General features: G+C 43.9%; 1 protein-coding gene across 1 annotated transcript in view; it reads left to right on the top strand.

Moving 5' to 3' along the window:
* doc2g (double C2-like domains, gamma) overlaps positions 1-20,777 on the top strand; it is a gene marked incomplete at its 5' end in the record, with an annotated part of 68,754 nt that overhangs the window by 26,338 nt on the left and 21,639 nt on the right. The window contains 3 exons of the mRNA XM_083765511.1: positions 7,350-7,479; positions 9,258-9,314; positions 14,994-15,118. Of these exons, the coding sequence (XP_083621637.1) occupies positions 7,350-7,479; positions 9,258-9,314; positions 14,994-15,118 (312 nt within the window). The remainder of the gene's footprint in view (positions 1-7,349; positions 7,480-9,257; positions 9,315-14,993; positions 15,119-20,777) is intronic.

The following is a 20,777-nucleotide window of genomic DNA, read 5'->3' as shown; positions in this document are numbered from 1 at the left end:
GACTCTTTGCGAATGTGACACCGTCCTAATACGATCAAAGTAGAATAGAATAGGGCTATTATTATTATCAGACCGGGATATAGAGATCAAAGAGAGAGGTGCAGGTGTTTTTGATGAGTCGTATATATGATGTGGCAAGAAAGATAACAACGGTAAAGGTTGTGTCTCTGTCTCTCTCTCTCTCTCTCTCTCTCTCTGTCTCTGTCTCTCTCTCGTTCTATCACTCCATCTATCGGGTGCTGCGTATAATAGACTCAACTCTATCTCTCGCTCTACCAGTGTTTGGAGGAGAGATATAGTGGAAAAACTTTGATTGGGTGTATATGTAAGGTGAACATGTGATGGCACTGGATGCAAATATTGACAGTGCTGGAAAGTAACTAAGTACATTTACTCAAGTAAATACATGCAGTTCGACAATGCTGTATTGATACTTTTGAGTACTTTGTCCCCACCACTGGAGTTGAGATGGAGTCTTTGAAGTGGGGTAGTTTACTGGAGTTGAGGTGGAGTCTTTGAAGTGGGGTAGTTTACTGGAGTTGAGGTGGAGTCTTTGAAGTGGGGTAGTTTACTGGAGTTGAGGTGGAGTCTTTGAAGTGGGGTAGTTTACTGGAGTTGAGGTGGAGTCTTTGAAGTGGGGTAGTTTACTGGAGTTGAGGTGGAGTCTTTGAAGTGGGGTAGTTTACTGGAGTTGAGGTGGAGTCTTTGAAGTGGGGTAGTTTACTGGAGTTGAGGTGGAGTCTTTGAAGTGGGGTAGTTTACTGGAGTTGAGGTGGAGTCTTTGAAGTGGGGTAGTTTACTGGAGTTGAGGTGGAGTCTTTGAAGTGGGGTAGTTTACTGGAGTTGAGGTGGAGTCTTTGAAGTGGGGTAGTTTTAGTGGTTTCATCGTTGAGCAGAGATGACTCCCTTGTACAAAAACAGGAAACACTTAACAGTGTGTGTGTACCCCAAAGGTACTGCGAGAACTGATGACGGAAACTATTTAGTATATCCTTGTAAGACTGATAAATGTCCTTTTAAATGTTACTTTTTAGTCATAGATTTTGTCTTCATAATAATTTCAAATGGAATACCACTCAGTTAAAGAAGTATGTTACAGTACATGCTTCACCTGGTCTAGTGGTTCTCAACCTGTCAACAGTTCAAATAGGATTATTTTGGGGGTCCCGACAGTTCAACATAATTACATAATTTATATACCAAATCAACATTCATCTGTCTTCTACAGCTTATCTGGAGTGGGGTCGTTGAAGTAATGGTGCCAGCCTTCTATCTGCACCAAAAAATAACGTATCTACAAGCTCACAACAGGTTGTGTTGCGATGTTTAGTGTCCAGTTGATGAAATATAGACCTGTATAATTAGTGTGTGGTTTAGAGGTGATTATACAGCTTTGAAGACATTAATGATTACGTTATTTTTTATCGATTTTACAAATGGCAAACAAGGAATAATACATGTAATGCATGCTGCTTGAATGCTGAAATGCCCAGAAGTGTTTTGGATGATGTTATCTGATGGCGGTGTATCACAGCCGTTGCAGTAGATCCCCATTGTAGGTTGTTTCTGCAAACAGCATGTCGTTGGACTATGACAAAAAATGTCCGTCGACTACCTTAACGAAAACTAAATGGAAACTAAGCCATGATGACTAAAACTAGGACTAATTTGATTGACAATTTCCTCAACAAATAAAAACTAGACTAAAATGTTAGGAAGGGACTAATGGACATGATATCCAGTATAAGTCATTTTACGATTGGTTGTTTGGTGAAAATAGCCGATCTACAAGCACATAGAGCTTGTAGATGTAAAAGAGTGACTAAAAGAGTGACTATGACTAATAAAATAAAATGCTGTCAAAATCAACACTGCATTGGACCATGAGTGAATGCAAAGCTCTGATGTAAAGCAGTGGTTCCCAACTTCTTCAAGGACCCCCAAATTGACACTAATTAGCCCGCGGACCCAACATTTGAAAATATATGCCAGGGACCCCCATAAGAGAACATTTGTACAGCTCTAGCAATGATTCTCAACCCGTTTAATTTCAAGGACCCCCAGTTTGACATGCATATTAATCTACGGACCCCCATTTAATGGAATTTCTATCTCTGGGACTCTCAATTTATATTGTAAAATCAGACTAAATGGACCCTAATGCGGCCATTTGGTTCCATTTGTACACTGAGTTACAGACCCATATGGGTCCATTTGGTTCCATTTGTACACTGAGTTACAGACCCATATGGGTCCATTTGGTTCCATTTGTACACTGAGTTACAGACCCATATGGGTCCATTTGGTTCCTAACTATCATTTAGCTGGAGACCCCCTGGAACTCCCTCAAGGACCCCTGGGGGTCCCCGGACCCCACTTTGGGAACCACTGACGTGAAGCATTGGGCGAGAGTATAAATCACAGTGAGTTATTCTGAGACTGCCAGAGACACATCCCATCAGTTATGAGGAGGAACAGGCTGGAGCCAACGTGTCAAACGGCAAATGTCAGAGGAGCGGACCGAGATAGGACTGTGTGTGTGTGTGTGTGTGTGTGTGTGTGTGTGTGTGTGTGTGTGTGTGTGTGTGTGTGTGTGTGTGTGTGTGTGTGTGTGTGTGTGTGTGTGTGTGTGTGTGTGTGTGTGTGTGTGTGTGTGTGTGTGTGTGTGTGTGTGTGCGCAAGCCTGTGTGTGTGAATACAAAGATTTACAATTTAGGCATTTAGCAGACGCTCTTAATCCAGAGCGATTTACATTAAGCAAGAACAAAAAGCATGGGAATACATCACAAAAAAGCATTTATCATGAAACATGCTAAGAAAGTAACAGTGGAATATCTATATTATGAGACTATACATATAAACTATATATATATACTACTATGTTATACAATTATGTACTATGGCGTGCTATGACTATATACAATGCAATTATAGTGCTATCTACATAACATACTATAAGTCTGTATCAAATGCTATCTAAGTCTACAGAAATGCTATCTAAGGGGGTAGGGTAAGTGCTATGGGCCATGATGGAGTCTGAAAAGGTGGGTTTTCAGACTACGGCGGGAGATTGGGAGTGATGCTGCAGTTCTGACTGCAATGGGAAGTGCATTCCACAGTTTTGGAGCCAGAAGGGAGAAGAGTTTGGGACGTGTGGAGCGTTGTCCTGGCGTTTTTAGTGAGGGTACTTCCAGCTTCCCTGCGTTGGCTGATCTGAGTGAGCGGGAGGGTTTGTAGGGTTCAATCATACTTGCAAGATATGGGGGAGCCATACCTTTGGTTGCTTTGAATGCCAGCATCAGAGTTTTGTATTCTGTGCGGGCAGCGACCGGGAGCCATTGGAGGGAGCGGAGCAGTGGGGAGACATGTGAGAATCTTGGCTGGTTGAAGACCAAGCGAGCTGCGGCTTTTTGGATCAGCTGGAGAGGCTTAAGTGCACATGCTGGTAGGCCAGTAAGGAGGGAGTTACAATAGTCGAGTTTTGACAAGACTGTTGTCTGGATTAGGAGCTGGGCTGATTCCTGGGTGAGGAACAGTCTAATAACTATATGTTATAGTGTGAACCTACAGGATCGAGTGACAGCTGTGATGTGAGCTTTGAACGAGAGCTGACTGTCCAGGACAACACCGAGGTTCCTGGCTGTTGGGACAGACGTTACCAGGGCGTTGTCTACGGAGATAGTTAGCTCCCGCATAGGGCAGGACTTAGCTGGGAAGAAGAGAAGCTCAGTCTTGTCTGGGTTCAGCTTGAGGTGATTGGAGGACATCCACTGTGAGATGTCAGCCAGGCATGCAGTGATGCGCTCTTCCACCTGAGTGGCAGAGGGGGGGAAGGATAGAAACAGTTGTGTGTCATCGGCGTAGCAGTGATAGGATATATTGTGAGCAGAGATGATAGTGCCAAGGGATTTAGTGTACAGTGAGAAAAGGAGAGGACCAAATACAGATCCCTGTGGGACCCCAGTTTGGAGGGTTCGGGGGGATGATAACAGACCTTTCCAGGAAACCTGGTAGGTCCGGTCGGTGAGGTAGGAGGAGAACCACTTTAGTGCCGTTCCACCGATGCCTAGATCCGCTAGGGTGTCTAGGAGCAGCTGGTGGTTCACTGTGTCAAATGCTGCCGATAGGTCTAGGAGAATCAGTACTGCAGAGTGGGAAGCAGCTTGGGCAGCATGTAGTGCTTCTGCGACTGCCAGCAGGGCAGTTTCTGTGGAGTGGGCCTTCTTGAATCCGGACTGGTTGGGATCCAGCAGAATGTTCTGTGAGAGATGGAGAGAGAGCTGGTTGGAGACAGCACGTTCAATGGTTTTAGAAATAAATGAAAGGAGTGATACCGGTCTGTAGTTCTTGACATCTGAGGGGTCAAGGGTTGGTTTCTTGAGGAGTGGTGTTACTCTGGCTGACTTGAGGGCAGATGGGACGCAGCCTGAGGTTACTGAGGTGTTGATGATGGAGGTGATGAAGGGGAGCAGATCAGGTGCGATGGTCTGGAAGATTGGAGGGTCAAGAGGACAAGTGGTAGGTCTAGAGGATGTTACTAGTTGTAGAACCTCGTCTGGGGAAAGAGGAGAGAAGGAGGACATGCATGGTATGTTGGGGTTAGTGTTGGTTGAGTCAGATGCCACTTTATGTGGGAGGGGAGGAAAGGAGCTGCTGATATCATCAACCTTCTTCTCGAAGTAGTTGACAAAAACATCAGCAGTGAGGGATGAAGGTTGAGTGGGGGGAGGGGGTTTAAGGAGAAAGTGGAGAAGAGCTTCCTTGGGTTAGAAGTACAGGATTGGATTTTGGTGTGGTAGAAAGAGGTTTTAGCAGTGGTTAGTGAGTGGGCGAAGGCAGAGACGAGTGAGTGAAAGTGGGAAAGGTCATCTGGTAGCTTTGTCTTGTGCCACTTTCTTTCGGCTGCCCTTAGAGGTGTTCGTTCAGATCTGAGAGTTTCAGATAGCCAGGGAGCCGGTGGACATGACACCCAGTAGAATCAGAGGGGTGCCATCTTCCAGAAACGAGCTGATCAGAGAGTCTAGTTCTTCCAGGAAGTTCCCGAGAGTTCCTGGGGGGCGATAGAGCACAATGAGGATGAGGGTGACTGGCTGTGATATTGAGATAGCATGAAATTCACATGTGGACAGAGAAAGGTGAGAGAGATTTAAGACACGGAAGTTCCATTTGGGGGATGTTAGTAGCCCTGTACCACCCCTTGTACCTGAAATCACACCCGTGTGAAGTGAGGGGCGCTCTCTCAAAGCTGGACATTCATTGTCAATGGCATTCAATGTTTGTCTTGGGAACTTAGGTCAATGTTTGTCTTGGGAACTTAGGTCAATGTTTGTCTTGGGAACTTAGGTCAATGTTTGTCTTGGGAAATTAGGTCAATGTTTGTCTTGGGAAATTAGGTCAATGTTTGTGTTTACACAAACCCTCAAAGCTGGACATCAAAAAAACAAAGAGTTAATGAGACATATGAGGGGGGGGGACAGAAATGGGGTATCAAAAAACAAGTGACAACAACTGTGCAGTGACGGTCTGGGCACAGCCCAACAGGTGATGGAGAGAGAGAGAGAGAGCGAGAGAGCAGCCGCTGCCCATGCAAGAGGGCATCCTGCCAAGTCACATGGTCTGCCATGGAAAGCTGTAATATTTATGAATGATTGCCCGGTGAATGTAACCTCCAAAACCTCCAAATGGCATTTACCCCACATTTTGTGTTCGGCATTAAATCAGTCCGTCTGGCAATGCTGATTGAAAGTGAAGGGTCGATACTGACACATTATTATTTCTCATGCGTCTCAAGCGATTGGGGAATGCTTGCTCCCACTTTAACTCCAAGTTAGCAGCTGACCCGTCTTACCTGGTTTGTGGTTGCACTTAATACAGAGCGGGAATACGTAATGACCTAAAATGTGTGCAGGCTTATTTCTGCAGCTGCGATGCTGTTAGAAATATCACGTGCAGTTATGGTAATAAATGTATTAAGCGCTTAAGCGCTTAAACCAGGGGTGCTCTCAACAGGTGGTACGGGAGAATATGTACTGCTTCAGCTCTCTCTCTCAGCTAAGGGGTCCTTGACTTGGAAAAACACGTTGAAGAATTTTACGGCTCTAGCAGTGATTCTCAACCCATTTAATTTCAAGGACCCCCCCAGTTTGACATGCATTAGTCTACACGGACCCCCATTTAATGGCATACAATTTATGTAGTAAAATCACTGCTAAGTAACTCTGAGGGTCACGGGTAACAGGTCCATTTGCTTTCCATTTGTACACTCTCAGAGTTACGCATGGGTCCATTTTGGTTCCTAACTATATCATTTGGCTGGGGACCCCCTGGGACTCCCTCAAGGACCCCTGGGGGTCCCCGGGACCCCACTCTGAGAAGTGGGGTTCTCAAACATCTCCTTTTTCCTTCTACACCAAATCTCTTCGCAGAAATTGGCCGATATTATCTACAAGCTCACAACTTGTAGATCTGATATTTTAACACATTGCCGGCTATTTTTGGGTCTTACCCAGAATAGGGATGATGCTTTGAGGATCTGTGATGTTTGGGATGTGTTGCATTTCACAACGTTTGTTCCATTTCTTTCGGGTTGCAGAGGATTTCTCTCCTATTGCGAGGTGTGGAAAGAACTATAAGTAGGCTACATTCTGCACAACGAGTGCTTTTACTTTGGGTACTTTATGTACATTTTGTTCAGCCTGGCTCCAGCCCTGAATCGCTGCTATTAACCCATTTAGGCCTGACATTGACATTTTAATAATCCTACTATAAATGTGCCACGTCTCTGCGTACGTGCGTACGTGTGTGCACGGTTGTGATGCACGTAACTCGAGAACCGTTTGACCCACCGACTTCACATTCGACACACGCGTTCCACACCCCCACAGGGATTGCAGTGCAGGGTGAAAGGAGTTGGCCTCATTAGGCCCACTGGCAGAGCCTGATTGGTTGAGCCTCAAGCAAGTGAAGTCAGGTGAAAGGAGTTGGCCTCATTAGGCCCACTGGCAGAGCCTGACCAGAGCCTTTTGTGGTGGTTCTGGAGAACCGTGGGTCCGACCGACTCGATACCTGGCACTGCACTCCCTGTGGGGGTGTGGAACGCGTCTGTCATGATTTAGAAGACATTTTGTAGAATCTGTTCTCAGTCCTATTAAATGGGTTCATCTAAGCCTGTTTCACAGTGCTAGACAGGATGCCATGGAGCCCACCTGGCTCTTTGCACTTACTCAGCAGTTCTTTTTTTCCCCCTATTCTTGGTGTGTGTGTGTGCGTGCGTGTGTGTGTGTGTGTGTGTGTGTGTGCGCACGTGTGTGTGTGTGCGTTTGTATGTGTGCACGTGTGCGTGCATGTAGACTGTGTGTGTGTGACATGGACAGACTTGGTCGAAATGAGTTCATTGGAGAAGTGCGGGTGGCCTTGAAGAAACTGAAAGAGGGGGAGAACAAGAGATACAACATGGGACTGGAGAGAATTGCACCACAGGTACATACACTGTGTGTGTGTGTGTGTGTGTGTGTGTGTGTGTGTGTGTGTGTGTGTGTGTGTGTGTGTGTGTGTGTGTGTGTGTGTGTGTGTGTGTGTGTGTGTGTGTGTGTGTGTGTGTGTGTGTGTGTGTGCGTGCGTGCGCTTGTGTGTATGTGCGCGTGTCAATACAATCATTGCCATGCTGAAATTGTGCACGGTCATCAATCTGTCTGTTCGAAGACTTTCATTTTTAAGTGGTGCAACCACTTCTACATCCAGCAATGTCCGCATGTATCATGTATCATGAGCACGAGTGGTGTGCGCATGCGAAATTGGAACGAGATAAGTATGTGACATGGCTGCCACCTGCTGGACGCAAACGATACAGAGAAGAAATTGGAACGATACAGAGAACCAATAGACGGGAGTTGCACCACTTGGTTCATACTGGTGTGATTTTTTATTTCACACACCATTATAATGTTCCTATTTTGATAAGACCCAATTTCAAAATGTCAGACTCCAAGGTTTTCTTCAGAAAATGTACGACACTGATTTACAACTCCATGGCACATTAGGAGTAGGCCTACAATCAGTACTATAGTGGTTATCATTTAATATTTTATTTTTGCAAGGACCCCCTTAACTCTGAGAGTGTAACAAATGGAACCACCATTTGGTTCCATTTGTTACACTCTCAGAGCTCCATTTTCGTCACCGCTAAACCCCTTATCCCTAAACTTCTTATAAAAATTGACGAAAAACACACTATAGCCCTGAATGACCATAACAAGGGATGTTAACTCTGAGGGCTCCATTTTTGTCACCGCTAAACCCCTTATCCCTTAATTTCTTTGCCCTTTTTAAACTATTTTGAAAAACATTTTTGAATAGTTCAACTAGCCAATCTACATTGACACGTTGTGAGCTTGTAGACTGGCCATTTTAACTAAGAAGTTTAGGGATAAGGGGTTTAGCGATGACGAAAATGGAGCCCTCAGAGTTAAAATCCCTTGTTATGGTCATTCAGGGCTAACGTGTGTTTTTCGTAAATTTTATTGTCCACTCTTTTTGGAGCAAATAATTGAATTTTGACAAAAATGTCCACCACCAGAGCCATAGTAGAGTATAGACAAGACTTGCGACATTGAGGGGGCAGAAAACAGCCCGGTCACGTGGTGGTTCATGTACTCGCGTGAGCCCATGGACTCCAATGCATTCCGTAAACTTCCGGTGTCACTATTCACCAATAGAAGTCTATGTAGAAGTAGAAGAGCCGCCGCCATTGGACTGGCCCTATATGAAGTGAACAGAGTTGTAGTAACTCTGTCTTACTCTATGGCTCTGCTGTGAGTGACCCCTGTGACTGTGAGTGACCCCTGTGACTGTGAGTGACCCCTGTGACTGTGAGTGACCCCTGTGACTGTGAGTGACCCCTGTGACTGTGAGTGACCCCTGTGACTGTGAGTGACCCCTGTGACTGTGAGTGACCCCTGTGACTGTGAGTGACCCCTGTGACTGTGAGTGACCCCTGTGACTGTGAGTGACCCCTGTGAGTGACCCCTGTGTGAATGCGTGCCTGTCATACTGTGTGTTCTATGTATGTGATGTTGCCCTTTTATATGGAATAAACGTCACCATTTCTCCCTGTCTCTTCCTCTCTTTGTCTTTATCTTGTATGTTTGTGTCTCTCTCTCTTTCCCTCTCTCTCTCTCTCTTTCTCTCTCTCTCTATCTCTCCCCCCCCCTCTCTCTCTCTCTCTATCTCTCCCCCCCCTCTCCCTCCCCGTCTCCTAGAATAAAGAAGGCAACAATCAAGCTGTGGAGCAGGGAGCGCCCACAGCAGAGGAAGAGGTAGGACTCTTCATTAGAGCAGGGAGCGCCCACAGCAGAGGAAGAGGTAGGACTCTTCATTAGATAAGTGGGGAGCAGGGAGCGCCCACAGCAGAGGAAGAGGTAGGGCTCTTCATTAGAGCAGGGAGCGCCCACAGCAGAGGAAGAGGTAGGGCTCTTCATTAGAGCAGGGAGCGCCCACAGCAGAGGAAGAGGTAGGGCTCTTCATTAGAGCAGGGAGCGCCCACAGCAGAGGAAGAGGTAGGACTCTTCATTAGATAAGTGGGGAGCAGGGAGCGCCCACAGCAGAGGAAGAGGTAGGGCTCTTCATTAGAGCAGGGAGCGCCCACAGCAGAGGAAGAGGTAGGACTCTTCATTAGAGCAGGGAGCGCCCACAGCAGAGGAAGAGGTAGGGCTCTTCATTAGATAAGTGGGGAGCAGGGAGCGCCCACAGCAGAGGAAGAGGTAGGACTCTTCATTAGAGCAGGGAGCGCCCACAGCAGAGGAAGAGGTAGGACTCTTCATTAGATAAGCTGTGGAGCAGGGAGCGCCCACAGCAGAGGAAGATTGATTGATTGAAATCTTTATTAACAGTTTGTAGAATTTACAGTACATTTTAAGCACGAACTCAATACAAAGACTGTCAACTGTGAGTGGACGACCCAATTAAGCATTACACTTGTTTACAACAGGGTCCACATTGTTCAATTCATCAAAAATGAAGAGGTAGGACTCTTCATTAGATCGGTGGTTTTCAACCCTTTTCATGTCAAGGTCCATTATTTATTGCCCATTTGAGCCACGGACCACCATTCGATGACATTTAGCCTCTTAGACCCAAAACTTAAAGAATATTTTGTTGTCGTTGGATAGGAATTTGTCCACAATTCCATGCTGTACGTTAGATGTTGCTACCATAGCAGAGACAACAGGCAAACGTTGATCAAAAAAACAATTCTCGAATTGTGTAGACTTCTTGTAAAATTGGTAATGCAGATGTTTAACAATAATTTTACTCTTGAGAGCGTAAAATGAAACCAAATGGACCCATACGGGTCCATATGGTTTCATTTAACCCCCTAAAGAGTTATAGATCTACAAGGGTCCATTTGGTTACCAACTCTCCATCATTTAGCTGGGGGACCACCTGAAACCCTCTCAAGGTCCCTGGAGGGCACGGACCACTGTTTGAATCCCACTGCATTAGAGCTATTATGCCATTAGCATTGTTTGAAGCAAAGGGGGGGAGAGGGGGGGGAACATTGGTAATTTGCTTTGATCTCATCTGAAAATCTAATGAATTTTCTTATCTTTCTGGGAATTCTAATAGACACCCAAACCTTCCCCGCCTGGTTTTAATTATCTGATTTTAATCACCGGCTGTGCATCTGAATGACATGTACTTTTAATAAATCAGTGAAACCAGTAGAAGTTCAGGGGGAAAAGAAACGGGCAGCTTTCCAATTATTCCATGCGGCGGTTGCACTGATAGGATCTTATATTTCTCATCATCCTTTTTGGAATCATAATAGTGTCCCATCTCTGTCTAGATTAATTTAATGCATCACTGGTTAAAGTGGAAATTAAAGGATTTTTTTTGTTTTGACATTTGCAAATAATTGATTCCATTACATCATACGTGGGCAACTGGCCACATGCGGCCTCCACCATCACTCAAAACACAATCAGCACTGGGATTCCTTCAAAATAGAAGCTCTGGGGTGCCGGGAAGACATGGCCGCTTTTACTCTGTAAATCTCTGTTCCGGAAAAAAACTGAGATATTTTTTTGCTTGCTTTAATAGCTCGCTAAGAATCCGATAAAAGTCGCTGATGATCCCTCGCGTTCATATTTTTGAACGAGAGGCAGGTGAGAAGTCAGAAATGAAGAGCTTAGTATATCCATCTGATCAAAACCACGGAGAGCGCCCTGGATTAGGAGATACGAGGCATTCTTTCTGCAGCGGTGAACTAATTAGTGACCGGACGGCGCATGAACGAAGAGCGAAGCGTATGGTGGCCTTGGAGTCCAACTAAAAAAAAAGAAAAATTAGAAAAAAATCAGAATATTCTTCTCTCGTTTGATATCATTGAAGATGCGCTAGGACGTGTACACACTTCCTTTGAATCTGTCGGTTGGATTGCTTATGACGTGTGGACACGTCGGATGTACGGAACCTGTTAATGTGGCCTCGGGTTAACACCTTGAGGTGTTTTGGCTACATCTAGCTACAAAAGCTACATCCAAGATGGCGACCTTGTGCACCTTGAAATGGGCTCCGTAGCTCCAAATCGCTGGGCACACTGATTTACTGGTTCCAACTACATCCGGGCATTCAAGGTGTTCATATACGAACACTCTCTCGATATGATTATTGATTTCAGCTAATTACTAGTAAGATGTTATTGTCTTTTTTATGTCCAATGTATTTGTATTTAGTTCATAAAGTTAACATAACTATAACTAAATGCATTTGAAATTAAAAATGTTACTTTTCAGGATTCCAATTAGAAAATAGCTAAACATAATATACAGGATCTCAATTCAAATATAGCAAAAATAGCTGATCTACAACTGCAACGCGTTTTGAGCTTGTAGATCTGCTATTTTTGATATATGCAATGTGGCCCTCTGGAGTGAGCGTGGAACTATAGTGAGTGAGTGTGGAACTATAGTGGCCCTCTGGAGTGAGTGTGTAACTATAGTGGCCCTCTGGAGTGAGTGTGGAACTATAGTAGCCCTCTGGAGTGAGTGCATGTGGAATATAGTGGCCCTCTGGAGTGAGTGTGGAACTATAGTGGCCCTCTGGAGTGAGTGTGGAACTATAGTAGCCCTCTGGAGTGAGTGTGGAACTATAGTGGCCCTCTGGAGTGAGTGTGGAACTATAGTGTCCCTCTGGAGTGAGTGTGGAACTATAGTGGCCCTCTTGAGTGAGTGTGGAACTATAGTGGCCCTCTGGAGTGAGTGTGGAACTATAGTAGCCCTCTGGAGTGAGTGTGGAACTATAGTGGCCCTCTGGAGTGAGTGTGGAACTATAGTGGCCCTCTGGAGTAAGTGTGGAGGCACCGCTCAAAAATGGGTGGTTATTTCACTCCAGTGCAGATGTATCCTTATAGAGAGCGCATTATTTGGATTTAGTGTCAGCGGTATTTAAATGTCTAAAAGGCAGTTCACTGTCGACCTGATTGGCTGACAGCAGATTGGCTAGAATTGTTCCCACTTCACCCCTGAACGACAGGATGTTTGTTTGAAGCATCCTCATGCAATAAAGATGAGGTGAGTGCGAGAGAGAGAGAGATCTTCCTTATTGAGTTTACGCTCAGAGCTCAGCTACTTGTGCTGTTACACAGACAGAGAGAGGTGCATGGCGAGAAAGGGAGACGCATTAGAGATGCATTTATTTCAGTATAAGTAAGCTACATGTGCTGGTACACAGAGAGAGGTCGTGAGAAAGGGAGTGTGGAACTATAGTGGCCCTCTGGAGTGAGTGTGGAACTATAGTAGCCCTCTGAAGTGAGTGTGGAACTATAGTGGCCCTCTGGAGTGAGTGTGGAACTATAGTGGCCCACTGGAGTGAGTGTGGAACTATAGTGGCCCTCTGGAGTGAGTGTGGAACTATAGTGGCCCTCTGGAGTGAGTGTGGAGGCACCGCTCAAAAATGGGTTAAGTGGTTATTTCACTCCAGTGCAGATGTATCCTTATAGAGAGCGCATTATTTGGATTTAGTGTCAGCGGTATTTAAATGTCTAAAAGGCAGTTCACAGTCGACCTGATTGGCTGACAGCAGATTGGCTAGAATTGTTCCCACTTCACCCCTGAACGACAGGATGTTTGTTTGAAGCATCCTCATGCAATAAAGATGAGGTGAGTGCGAGAGAGAGAGAGAGATCTTCCTTATTGAGTTTACGCTCAGAGCTCAGCTACTTGTGCTGTTACACAGACAGAGAGAGGTGCATGGCGAGAACGGGAGACGCATTAGAGATGCATTTATTTCAGTATAAGTAAGCTACATGTGCTGGTACACAGAGAGAGGTCGCGAGAAAGGGAGACGCATTAGAGATGCATTTATTTCAGTATAAGTAGCCTTTGAAGAAAAATAAGTCACCTACGGGGGACAGGTGCATCGGATTAAGGAACTGTAGAAGTAGAAAATATATTTTTCTTGTTTGTGAAAGCAGGGAATCATAGCTTCAATTGACATATTGGTTGTTCATTTTGACCCACCAGTACTGGAGATATGGCTTATAGAGTAGTGTCTTGCAGAAAACAGCGAGTTGAGAAAACAGGCTTGAAATGTTCACTTCTGTAGACTGGTTAAACATAGATCTACATTACTTAATTTACAAGAAGTCTACACAATTAGAGAATGTAGAATAAATATTGTTATTTTGATCGTTTGCCATGGAAGGCATGGAATTGTAGACTAAATCGTATCCAACGACAACAAAATACTCACAGTTTTGGGTCTGAGAGGCTCAAATGCTGAATAAATGATGGACCTTGACGTTAAAAGGGTTGAAAACCACTGCCACGGAATCGTCCTTTTTTTCCTCAGCAACTACAGTGTTTGCGTCATTGCGCCACCTCTAACTTAGCTAAATAACAATGCACTCTGAGCGAAGGAACACAACCGACTCTTGAAGGGAATCAGAGACTATTATGCTCTGACGGGTGTAATTCATGCCACGTCTGACTCATTCAGCCCCTTTGTGTGGTGGTGTGCCCCGCACTTTGTGCCCAGATAATGCCCAGGAGACTGGCTGGCTGCGTTCTGCTGCATGCGCCCCGGCCCTGCACCATAGATTGTCTAATTATAGGTCTCCGAGTCGTGTTCATCAATTATGTATCCGTTGCATCCTTTTATTTCTTATTGAAACGGAACAAACAAAATTAATAAAACACAAACTGTGTGTGTAAGTGTTGTATTTGATAACCACAGGAGTAATAAATATATACAGTATATATACAGCATATATATATATTGTTAATGCCCTGTGTTGATAATAGAAAAATCAGACCCGTCTGAACTGAGAGGTGCTGTACTGTACACATTGTGAGCTTGTAGACCCGCTATTTTTGTGGCCAGGGGCGGAAATTCCGTAGGAGGGCACTTTTGGAAGAAAATAGCCGATCTACAAGCTCTCAACGTGTCACAGTGCTACGCGTTGAGAGCTTGTAGATCTGCTATTTTCCAGGCGCGACCCTGCACTCGTTTGGCTACTGGAGATGACATGGATTTCTAAACAAATTCTTTCAGAATTCTTCTTTCAAAATGCTGCGTTCAAGATCTGGAGAGTTCAGAAAAAAACTATTCTTGGGTATGGCATGGAAAGGATTCACCATAGTAAATACTTCATTCATGGTCTGGAGAGGGCAGTTGTTTTACTGACAGGGGCTGCTGAAGCCCCCTTTGATGTCTGTGTGCACGTGCCTGGTCTCTGCCCCCATCATGCAGCGTGATGGTGTAAATGGGCATCGATTAACGCACACGTTGTCGCCTGGATCAAAGACAGCTCTGCTCCAGGTCTGCTCAAGAGGGGAGCGACAACACAAGCGTAAAAATAAAAGCTAAACAGAATCCAGGTCTGGTGAGTCGCGGGCGTGTGCACGAAACGTCAAGGATGTAACTGTAATAGTGACGCTGTCTCTCTCTGCCCCCGTCATGGTGTAACTGTAATGTCTCTCGCCCCTGTCACGCAGCGCGGCCGTATCCTAGTGTCACTGTGCTACAACCCAGAGAAGAGCAGCCTCATCGTGGGAATCATACGCTGCGCTCATCTGGCCGCCATGGACTCCAACGGCTACTCCGACCCCTTCGTCAAAATGTGAGTCATGTTGTTGAATGTGGAATGTTCCAGAATGCTAGCTGCTGCTCCAGAATGGGAGCGGCGGGGGCAGTATTTCACTCGCACTGCTGGGACAAAAAGAAGAGCTGAGCCAGAAGGCAAAGCTCTCTGTCTATACCGAGCACTGAAGTGTGGGTCATGACCGAAAGAATAAGGTTGCGAATACAAGCAGCCCGAAATGAGAAGGATTATTCTTTATACTGTATATAAAAATACGCTTTGTAAAACATACATGACGTACTGTACATCCGTTTGTGTAAATAAGTGGTTCTCAAGTGGGGTCCAGGCCTCAGGGGTTCAGGGTTCTTTGTAAGAGGGTTCCAAATGGACTCTTCTCTTACCAAGAGTTATGGCAGTCCTTGATATTAAACCGTCCATTTTAGAGGCCAGCGGTGTATAAATTGTGTAGGAGTAGTGGGTGGCTGGAGGCCATCATAGCTCTTTTCTTGATAGCGCTGAAAGCAGAGAATTAATTGCCATGGGCGGTCGCCCGGATCAGTCGGAAAGGTCCTGCATGCTCAGACGGTTCGGTGAAGCTTTCGGCGTTTTCAATACTTTATCGCGCAGACATAAATTTCCACGGGAGACAGACTGCTCTTCGCCGACCTCGACCGCGCCAATCAAACCACCAAAGAATGGGGCAAGAGAGCATATAGACTTTGCAAGTTTGAGCAAGAGCTGTCCCGTTCAGGGACAGCACTCTAGGCAAGCACAATAGCAACAAGATGGATCATTTGAAGGAGACAAGGAGGCGCTTGGAGCAACTCGGAGAGTTTAAGCCCTCTCCAGACCACGAATACAGCATTTACTACATGGTGAAAGAAATGCAAATGCCCTCCTCTGCCATGCCGGAAGGCAGCATTCAGGAGAATTGCTTTTTTTCAGAAGTCTCCGTGAACTTGAACACAGTATTTTGCGTTGAACAAATTTGTTTAGAAATCCATGTCGTACACACCGCATCTCCACTATAGCTAAAGAGTGCTGGGTTGCGCCACCGAACATAGCTGATCTACAAGTAAGACGCGCAAACGCGTGAAGCGAACGCAGCTTGTGTGTGTGTGGTTGTGTGTGCGTGCTACAGCTGCGCCCTCTGGTGGCGGGCGGGTGGTGTAACAGTGGGACAGACACACACACAGACACACAGACACACACACAGACATTCAGCCCTTGCTGTCATAGTAAGTGGCTCACTGCGTTCGCAACAAGCTCAGCTTGTGAACGTGTCGTGCGCGTGCTCGTTCCGTGCACACGCCAGCGACTCACCAGACCTGGATTCTGTTTAGCCTTTTTTTACGCTTGCGTTGTCGCGCCCTTCTTGAGCAGAGCTGGAGCAGAGCTGTCTTTGATCCAGGCGACAACATGTGCGTTATTTTTTTTAATTCAAGATGTGACTGATAAAATAAGGGCTTAAACTGTCTTGAGTTGCTCCAGTGCCTCCTTTCCTCCTGTAACCTGTCCTGCCTCTGAGATGCACCAGACTGGCCTGCCATAATAGACTAGAGGTTGGAACTCCCTTCTGCTCAAGGTGGATCATTTGTTCCGTCAAATATCATTGTCATTTCCATAGGTCAGCATTAGAATATAGTTGATTCAAATGAATATTTAGTTTAGCTCATTGTTTATATGTTCATTGTTTATGAGTAAATATATAATGATAATAATAAGATAATAATAACACTTTATTTGTATAGCACTTTTTCATGACATGAAATACAGCTCCAAGTTCTTGCAGAGCAATGGAGAAAAAAAAAAGTGTACTAGTGTATGAATGAAGTGTAGTGCAATAGTAATGGGCACAAGAGGTCGTAGTATAACATATATATAGTATAGCAATAGTCATGGGCACAAGAGGTCGTAGTATAACATATATATAGTATAGCAATAGTCATGGGCACAAGAGGTCGTAGTATAACATATATATAGTATAGCAATAGTCATGGGCACAAGAGGTCGTAGTATAACATATATATAGTATAGCAATAGTCATGGGCACAAGAGGTCGTAGTATAACAATATATATATATATATATATATATAGTATAGCAATAGTCATGGGCATGTACAAGAGGTCGTAGTATAACAATATATATATAGTATAGCAATAGTCATGGGCATGTACAAGAGGTCGTAGTATAACAATATATATATATATATATATATATAGTATAGCAATAGTCATGGGCATGTACAAGAGGTCGTAGTATAACAATATATATATAGTATAGCAATAGTCATGGGCATGTACAAGAGGTCGTAGTATAACAATATATATATATATATATATATAGTATAGCAATAGTCATGGGCATGTACAAGAGGTCGTAGTATAACAATATATATATATAGTATAGCAATAGTCATGAATAGACAAGAGGTCGTATAAGAAGACGGTGCACTTTTGAACATATTGAAAGATGAAATGGTTCGGATATGTGTTGGTAAATTGTTCCAATCAGAGGGGGATTTAAACATAAAGGCTTTCTTACCTAATGCGTTGGAGACTGTATAGGAACAGAAAGATAAGGTTGAGTGGAATGCCTTAACTTGTAATTGGTAGTGGGTGGTTCTAGAAACAGTTTGAGATATTGAGGATACTTGAAATGTATACATTTAACAATAAACTGAATCCACAGTGACGCTGTCTTATTGTGAGAGAGGGCAACTGAGGATTTACATACTGTACATGGTACCATGGTGAGTTGTAAAAGGACAACCTAAGATAAATCTGTTTATTATAAACAATATTAAGAGTATTCAGATTGGTTTTGGATGCGGTTTGAGTAAGCTGTAGTATTTTCCTAACTGAGAATGTAAAACAGTTTCTAGAGCGATAGAGAACACCAATACTGAAACGAACTTTTCTTACAATGTGCATCAATATGACATTTAACTTAAAGTTCGGTATCACATCCCAAGTTGTGGTAAGTAGTGTACAATGTACATCCCAAGCTGTGGTAATAGAACAGCAGTGATTTAAGGATTTTTAGATCAATTGCTTCAGAGCTCTCCTCCCCGCATGCATCGATAGCACGACTTCAGAGCCCATGTCCTGGATAGTAGGCGACACGTGTGATCAATATTTACAGTACATGGAGAAAACACTAATAAAGTGATTTTGTTACATATAATCTACTCTCTCTCTCTCGCGTGCGCGCGCTCTCTCTCTCTCTCTGTTTCTCTCTCTCGTTCTCTCTCCATCTATTTCTGTCATAGTTTCTCTTTTCTTTTTATTCTTTCTTGCCTGGGTATTGATTTCTTCCTCTGCGCTGGGTGCCTGCCTGACTAGTCCATTCTCACGCACAATGTGACAGACAGAGCTCCCTGGCGTGTTAAAGTCATACATCTAAACAACAACAAAGATTTACACGCTCACATTTTTTTTTCACATGATGGCTGTTTTAGAAAGTCAGCTGCATGCTGTCAAGGTACTGATTTCAAGGAACCCATATTCATAACAAAAAATCACACCCGTGTGAAGTGAGGGGCGCTAATATATTAAATAAGGTCTAGGTGATGTAAAACAAACGGTGACAAAACAAACATTAAATTATCTTTATTGTCAATGACATTTAATGTTTGTGTTGGGGACAAGATGACGTAAATGTTCCCTTCATTGCCAAGGGCATTTTTTTTAAACCAACATTGAACTAAAAACCAACATTAAATTATCTTTATTGTTAATGGCATTTAATGTTTGTGTTAGGGACAAGATGACGTAAATGTTCCCTTCATTGTCAATGGCGTTTAACATTAAACCTGTATATAAACCTATCAATAAAGTAGATTATTTTAATTTAGTACTTTGTGTGCATGCAGTCTTCTTTGACCTTTTGTCTTATGCTTCCAAGTTGTCTAATGCTTAACAGTAATAACAGTGTTTTTGAGCATTGCTTTAGACTGAAGAGAGATTTTCTTCCAACCCACGAGTTGGACAAGAACTGCTGCCAAGGGTGCGATAAACAGTACAAACATTTCTCAATAACAAATTTACTTCATGACCAGAGGGCCGTATTTGCCATAGAGGGCAGGCAAGGGAGGCATTTGAAAACGCTGAGAAAAACAAGAGAGAAAAAAACACCAAACCAGAACTATTAGTGGCTCCTCGCCAGTTCCGTGTAGCGGAACGGAAGAAAGGTTCTCTGTTTATAAACTCGCCATAATATATCATATTTTTTTGTTTTTGTTTTTTTTAAACCCCCAGATGTACAATGTCCAAAAAATACATGTATATTAGAAAATCCAAAATAGTATGCCTTCTGTCGTTCCACAATACAGTAGATTGTTATTGGGGCCCAGGCAAAGCCAATGAATATAGGAAAGGAGTAGGAAATGGGGTGATGTTCAGTTGTTCACTGTGTAATATGATTGGATATTGTATTTTATTAGGGCTGTTTGTCCTATTGTATTCCCAGAGGTCTTGTCAGGATGTAACAGAGTATGTGGTATTATCATGATATACAGTATAGCGGAGCACTGAGGAAGCCAGAGGAGCAGGGACGTCTCTGAAACCTCATAACTCATTTTTTTAGGTTTTTGATTTTATTCCATAAATCAGTGCTATTGAACACCCTTTACGTCTGTGTGTTGTTTCGAAAATATTGAACCAATGGAAAGTAGTAAAAAAAACGCATTGGACAAAACCTCTTAACTCCATTGGACCCTCAATCTGTCTGCTAAAACCGCTAACTCCACCACCTTTCTCCTTCTCATGCAAGTAATTGAGAATATCTAAAGTCACAACACCAACTTTGATAAGGCAGTATTGCATCGGTTTTATTAATCCTTAAAAACTTGCCATCACTGGATGGCTTGATTCTCGGCTTAAAATAATTGAAATATGTTTGTAAATGAATGGCAGATTATTGAGTGGTGCACCACGCCCACTGCTATGCCCTACTGTATATACCACAACTCCCTCTTTTACAGTTGACTGTATTACAGACTGTGTTACAGTACGTGGATATTGTCATCTGTGAGTGTGAGTGAGTGAAGTGTCCAGGACTAAACTATAGCTTTTTGCAGGCATCCTCTTGCTTCTCATGAGAACACATCTGCATGCACCGCCCAGCGGCCCACGCACACGCACACACACACGCACGCAAGCGCACACACACACACACACACACACACACACACACACACACACACACACACACACATACACACACACACACACCGCTCAAAACCCCATTGTGTGGGTCTTATCTCTACTTAAGGCCCATGTAGGCTCATGTATTTCACATTTTTCTTTAGCCATTTCAACAAGTGCCTTCTTGTTGTTGTCAGGCACTAATTTGAACACAAAGCCTATAGTAATAATAAGGCTTGTAGGTGAAAGCTTGCAGGCTTATATCAAAAGATCCTATAGTCAACTCATTCCCAACCACAGAATGTTTCAGAGCCATGTATAGCTTCGTAGCCACAGAATGTTTCAGATGCTAGAGCCATGTGGCTTCGTAGCTACAGCACCGTCTGACAAGTTTGATAACAGCAAAGAAGAGGAATCCCAACAGATTGCAGCTTCACTGCTTTCCTGATAAACAATTTTTTTAGAAGCACCTCAGAAATTTAATTTTAAGCATTAATTAGCTGGCCTAGATGTGTAGTCTGCAAAATGTTTTTGTTTTGTCTGATAAGA

Source organism: Protomyctophum parallelum (assembly GCF_964188405.1).
Source record: "Protomyctophum parallelum genome assembly, chromosome: 5".
Taxonomy (NCBI): Eukaryota; Metazoa; Chordata; class Actinopteri; order Myctophiformes; family Myctophidae; genus Protomyctophum; species Protomyctophum parallelum.
The sequence above is the reverse complement of the archived record's forward strand: the minus strand, read 5'-3'. Positions and strand labels throughout refer to the sequence as shown.